We start from the raw sequence: 6,181 nt of genomic DNA, 5'->3' as shown, positions 1-6,181 counted from the left end.
AGCATAATTAATGCCTTGCACACAAAATGTTTATTTTTTTTTTAAGGGAAAAAAATGAGATTTTAAAAAATAAAAATGGTAAAAAACAACATTGAGGTAGAAAACTTCTAGATAACACCAGATTCACTCAATCTACTAATGTTCTACTGATAAGTGCTTCTAAGCCAGGTTTATGGATTTAGTGTTGGGAGTCCAGTTCAGTGCTGCTCCTCTTTCAGGCTTTCAGCCATGTGCGGATAAGTCGACCAATCGGAAAGCCTCCATGAACTCGTTGATGTCGATGCTGCCGTCCTTGTTGAAGTCGATGCTGTGAGCCAAGTCTGTGATTGCTTTATCGCTGATCTCCATCTTCAAATGGGAACTCAGGAGCTTCCAAGTCTGACGAAACTCTTCCAAAGAGATCAAACCTGGAGGAGGAAAGAGAGCAGAGGCGTGTCGCAGTCTGAAGTAGATCAGCCGGTAAATTAAGAGTCACTTCCTCACCTGAGTGATCCGTGTCTATGATGCGGAAGATGGTTTCCAAATTGGAGTGATTTTTATACATTGTCTCCAGGATACTGGTGTCTGACACCTGCAAAGATGATCAAATTTAGGCTTTTTCTTAAATTTAAAAGAAGAATTATAGGATAAGATGGAAAATTTGAATAAACTGAAGAATGTATGAAATTAATTTGATTATCACATTTGTAATTATTTTAAATTAGACATTTTTGCTGTTTTTGTAGCTCCTCAAAGTTAAATAAACTCAAGAAAAAGGGAATAAACACCTCTAATTTTGGCTCAGTGATGGACAGCTCCTTTATCCACTGCTGGTAGTCCACCATGCCATAGTGGGTTCTGCTGACAAGCTGAGAGCGCAGCACCCTCCAGGGCAAACCCAGCTTCAGCACGGTCTCGGTAGCGCTCGCCCAGTGTCTCATAGAGATCTTCCCTGAGGTCAAACATGTAAAATCACAGGAGAGCAAATAAAACCTGGTGAATGGTCGGATTGAGTCAGAGGGACTCAGTGGGCCCAAAGGAGCCATTTGTGGCCGTACCTGTGTGATGTGGATCAAACTCCCGGTAAGCCCTGATGAGGTCTGATTTGTGCACAAACAGCTGCTCCCTCAGAGCTCTCAGGGCGGATCTCTCCGTCCACCCCACACTGGCAAAAAAATACACTTTTAATGTAACCCATGCATCTTTATTGACTCATTCTGCAAAAATGTAGTTTAATTATACGCCTTTTTTGTATGTTGTACCTCTGTCTGAGGGTGAGATCTCTGCACGTCCTGCTGGCCTGGTACTGAATAAAGTGCGGAACCAGATCAGCTCCCATTCGGATGTAAGCCCCTCTGTTGCTGCCCACTTCATAATAGTTGGAGGCTGAAAATATTGTCAGCACCTGAATGAGAAAAGAGAAACAAGAGTATCAGATGACTGCTTACTCTGAACTTTCCTCCCTAAAGTGTCCTCTTTGTGCTCACCCTGCGGTTGTGGCAGAACTCGTAGCCATCCTGTTTGCACTCGTGGGAACGGATGAGAAGCTGCAGGTTGTGTCTTCCCAGCACCTCCTCTGTAACATCAGGGCCCCAGTAGCAGCCCCCACCGCGCACCTCGTTGGAAATGCATCCGTTTTGGGGCATGGGATCACTCCACAGCAGGTTCACTATCTGAGGGAAAGTTTTCAACTTTGTTTCCAGTGATTGTATGCAGTTCTTCATGTGAAAAACTGAATGAGTTTAACGCCACCCTTAAAGCTGGCTTATCTAAAAGTTCTCATATTTTTTTTTTCATTACAGGGCTACAAAAGTTACGTTGTAGCATAGCAAAAGAAACGTCTAGGAACATTTTCTGGTAGATTCTGGTTTGTTATCTATTGTGCTGCAGCATCTGCACAAATAAGACTCATAAAGGCCAATACACTGCAAACACTGAATACTAAGAAAGTAAAAATAAAATTTTTGCAAGAAAAATAAGCTTATTTTCTTAGTTTAAGAAAACATGTCATAGGGACTAGAATATTTTTCTTGAAGTGAAAATTCTCAGTAAAACCTACATTTTTTTAACCCCACTGGCAGATTTTTTTCTGCTTATTTAAAGAAAATGTTTCAAAATTTATGCATTTTTGAGGAAGCTTGATTTTGCTCTTTTGTCACTTTTTGAAGTACTAATTTACAGAATAACATCTGAATAAAGAGATTGATATATATATATATATATATATATATATTGTATTGACAGAAGGTATACAAGAAGAAAATTCCTAATTGTGACAAAATTCAAATGTTAGGTCGAGTTGCCGTCAATAGGCTCTGCGTGCAAGCAGAATCAGAATTAACTTCTTCACATGTGGTTAGGAGATGGCTTGTAGGTGTGGCTACCTTTTGCCCTCTTTGAGGTCAATAAATGGCTTTCTTTAACAATACCTCCTTCTTTGCCAGATTTATTTTTATTACATCCAAATGGTGCAATTTAGCAAGATAAAAAAACGAATTATTGTTGGAACCTAAAAAGAACTTTAAGTATGTTTAAAATGTTTTATAAATAAAAAGAGATCCAGTTTTCCTGATAACCACTAGAGACTTTTAAAAAAAGCTAGTCTGACGCATTGACTGTATATGGAGAACTGGACTGGGTGACCCCTCCCCCATTAAATAGGAAGTGCCTGCTGGCTCCAAGAAGCCAAAATCCCATAGACTTAAATTAAAAATATACAGTTATTACTCAGTCATTCTTTTTGCCCCCCCCCCCAAAAAAAATCTTGGTCTGATACTGTTTTTCTTAACACCTTCTGGCTATTAGTATTTTTCTTTCAAAATATTTTTTTTCCTTATTGCAATTAATACTCCCAATTGGTGACTGTTGTTGCCATAGAAACATTGACTTGGACAGACTCAGACTAATTACTGTCATTTGGCTCCAACATGGCGACATCCGTATCTCAGAAAAATGGCGACTAAGTTGGTTTCATTTTGCTGGAGGTAAGGCATTTTCGATGGCTGACATCACACCCACTATGTCCAGTTCTCTATATACAGTCAATTGTATGGCTTCAGTTTTTTTTTAACACTTATTCAGTTTTTTTAAATTGCTTTTTTGAAAGTCTGGAATTTGGCAATGTCATAGTTCATCAAAAAATTAAAGACTGAAAGTTGGTTTTCACTCAAGCCGGTGGAAACAAACCGGTCATGTGATCATTTGACCAGCAGTCATTGGTTGCTCAGTAAAGCTGTTGAAGAGCTGATTTTTTTAATTAATAATTAAACTCCACAACTAGCCAAAAAAAAAAAAAAAAAAAAAATCCTAAAACAGGATTCTTTTGTTGTAAATTTTGGCTATTTGGTACAAAACCAAAGAGTTCATAATAGAAAAGAGACCAAAAAATACATTTTTTAAGGAATACGAAGGGATATTATCTGCAACTATTAAAATGGTTTTAAAAACAACAAAACTGGAATTAATTTTAATTAAATTGGACAATCAAAAATAAAATCGGAAATTCTTTAGTTTAAAAAAAATCCTGTAATCTGATGTTTTGACACTTTTGGTGGATTTTTAGGTCACTTAGAGAGTATTAGATGGTCTAGATTAGACACAGATGTTTTCGCCATAACGTACCTGTTTCCAATCATGCCCATTTGCTTCTGGAGCTTCTGCAAAGTCTGGATCAGAATCAGAGTCCGACCCATTTGCGTTCTTATAGGTTTGGTCAAATCCCGCCAGCCTGCGCCGCCTCTTCAGCTCATCCTCCACAGAGGAACTCAGCTGGTGGCTGATGGATGAGTTTTGCAGCGAGCGGCGAGGAAGACTGTTCCTCTGAGGCAAGGCAGAGCTGTGGTTAGTCAGAGAGCGGACTCGGCGCCGGCCCTCAGCAGGTCCGTTGTCACCTTCATTCCTGTTGCCATTAAGGGTTTGATGGACAACCTTAGGAGGCCTCAGGACTGACACATACTGCAGGTTTGAGAGAACCTGTGAGCGTTTTAGCTTTATTGACACAAAACAAACTGACAGTGGATCTGAAGGCCTCCTCACCCGATGTCTGTCCACTCTGCTGACCACATTGAGGTCGGTCGAGTTGGATATCCCGCCATGAACCACCAGAACCTTGTCGTTGATCACTGTGGCTAGAGGAAGCCAGCTGAAGATCTTTTGGAGAAGCTTTAGAATCTTCTTGCCATGCACCTAAAAAAACATCTGAGGATTACTAATCAGTTATACTTAACTTATTAGATCAGATTAGCTCAAACATGTGGTTTACCCTGTATTTTCCCAAAATCTCCTTGGTAAAACCATATCTGGCAAAAACAAAGTGGATCAGATTAGTTCCAGATTTAAGTGATCTCAAACATATGAGAAGCAAAAAGAATAGATTTATCTTAGAAGCATTTTTTGAAGAAGGGCAAACTTTGACTTAAATGAAAGATGTGTTAAAATATAAGACAAAACTTTTATCCAAACGATATTGGTTTCCTTAAAAAAAGTAAGATTTGTTTTTTTTAATCAAAGTTTAACAACTTTGTCTCAGATGAAATTGGAAACATCAATTATGTGGATAAATCAGTATGTCAATAAAAATAATGTTGGAGGATTTGTTTATTTTCCACAATCAATGCATAAAAAAGTCAATAACTTCTAAAGAATGTTGTTGTTTACATGCAGATACAAAGAGAAACTCAGGAAAACTAAATCCAAGCTTTTTAAGTTTGACTTATTCTTGAAATTATTGGAATAAACGACATTACGACAATAAACGATTAAAAAAAAATGTAATAAAGTTGCATTGCTCATCAGACAGACTTTTTTACCTTAAGTTAACAATGTGGTCCTCATGGTTTCCTCTGTTCAAGTGCAGATCATTTGGGTAGACGAGCAAAAACCCAAAGAGGATGAGCAGAATCTCCAAAGAGCTCTTCCCACGGTCCACAAAGTCTCCATTAAAGATGTATGGCTTCTCGCTGGACGGTAGACCATTCTGCACACATCAGTTTCAAGTAGTCGGATACAAAGAAATATATATAAAAACACCTTGTTTGCCTTAAGTACCTTGTAAAATATCAGTAGCAGATCTTCAAGTTGCCCGTGCAGATCTCCTGCAACAGAGGAAATTCAGCTTAAAGCATAAATTCAAGAAAAACTGAGAAGACATAAGATCCAAAAAAAAGGTTTTTACCACAGATTGTGATTTCTTTGGTTTGGCAAACAGAGACGTGATTGATGTTTGGAAGGATTCTTAGAAGTCTCCAAGTTTCCCCAAGAATCTGCAGAACATACCGAGCGTGGAGCTGCTACTGGGAGAAAAAACATGTGCGTGAACAAACTGACTTCCAGAGTAAATATAAAACAATTCCTCCGTTTTTTTGTTGTTGCTTCAAACATATCTGGTTGTTCATACTTGTTTCTGCTTAAAAGCCTCCACCAGCTTGGACACGCCACAGAACGTCATGGGGAAGGTCAGATGGGGGCCAGTGTAGCTGTCAGGTACCTCGATGTCCTTGTAGCAAAAGTATCTTTCCCACTCGGTGTCACGGCAGATCTCGTTCTCGCGGAAAATGTGCGATATCAGGTTTCCTTAGATAAAAAACAGATTTGAGAAAGCAGAAGAAGAGAGCTTAGACTGACTTACTGGTGAAGATTCATCATAAAAAGGGAAATGTGGATCTTACTTTCACTACTGGCTGGGGTGAAGTGATCCATCAAAAAGCCGAAGAAACTGTACAGCTGTAGAAATTAAATATATGGAAACATTTATTCTAATTTCTTGTTTATTTTCAATGCAACAAAAATGTTGGAACACTGCATGGATATGGGTTTAGATGGAGATTTCTCAGTAACTGAATGGTTATTTCAAAGAAATGGTGGATGTGTCAAAGGTAAGTCCCAAAATAAATGTTTTTATGGATTAATTGAACATAACTTTACAGCTGTGGTGCAGTCAGGTAAGACAATCTATTAAGATTTTACAGTTTTATTACTGTGAGAAATAAATGTTTACACTGGGAGTAGAAACTTTAGGTGAGAATTCTGAAATCCTTAGAGTGACGTTGCCAGTGGCAAAGATAGTTACTGTCTTTGAAACAACCTTGTTTCAATTTGGTAATTCCTAAGAGAGGACATTCTGAACCACTGACGTCAGGAAATAGCAGAGTGGCCAGAGATATTTCACAGTGTGAGCTGCTTCAGACAAGAAGCATCAACATTT

General features: G+C 38.6%; 1 protein-coding gene and 1 long non-coding RNA gene across 3 annotated transcripts in view; one reads left to right on the top strand and one right to left on the bottom strand.

The window, feature by feature from the left end:
- Positions 1–7: 7 nt before the first annotated feature.
- The window catches only part of LOC112162781 (serine/threonine-protein phosphatase with EF-hands 2), an 8,140-nt gene continuing 1,966 nt past the window's right edge, over positions 8–6,181 (bottom strand). For both annotated transcript variants that reach the window (XM_036214620.1, XM_024298674.2), the window contains 14 exons: positions 5,646–5,700; positions 5,375–5,550; positions 5,153–5,267; positions 5,026–5,072; positions 4,788–4,954; positions 4,241–4,277; positions 4,015–4,164; positions 3,601–3,933; positions 1,467–1,652; positions 1,242–1,384; positions 1,038–1,144; positions 768–931; positions 484–571; positions 8–407 (listed from right to left, as the gene is read on the bottom strand). In XM_036214620.1, the coding sequence (XP_036070513.1) occupies positions 223–407; positions 484–571; positions 768–931; positions 1,038–1,144; positions 1,242–1,384; positions 1,467–1,652; positions 3,601–3,933; positions 4,015–4,164; positions 4,241–4,277; positions 4,788–4,954; positions 5,026–5,072; positions 5,153–5,267; positions 5,375–5,550; positions 5,646–5,700 (1,953 nt within the window). In that variant the 3' untranslated portion in view covers positions 8–222. The remainder of the gene's footprint in view (positions 408–483; positions 572–767; positions 932–1,037; positions 1,145–1,241; positions 1,385–1,466; positions 1,653–3,600; positions 3,934–4,014; positions 4,165–4,240; positions 4,278–4,787; positions 4,955–5,025; positions 5,073–5,152; positions 5,268–5,374; positions 5,551–5,645; positions 5,701–6,181) is intronic.
- On the top strand, positions 2,754–5,323 carry LOC112162782. Its single transcript, XR_002922166.2, has 4 exons — positions 2,754–2,963; positions 3,686–3,857; positions 4,835–4,924; positions 5,186–5,323. It is a non-coding gene; the product is annotated as an uncharacterized LOC112162782 (long non-coding RNA).

Source organism: Oryzias melastigma, linkage group LG12 (genome assembly GCF_002922805.2).
Source record: "Oryzias melastigma strain HK-1 linkage group LG12, ASM292280v2, whole genome shotgun sequence".
NCBI classification, from domain to species: domain Eukaryota; kingdom Metazoa; phylum Chordata; class Actinopteri; order Beloniformes; family Adrianichthyidae; genus Oryzias; species Oryzias melastigma.
This window is presented reverse-complemented; position numbering and strand designations above follow the sequence as displayed.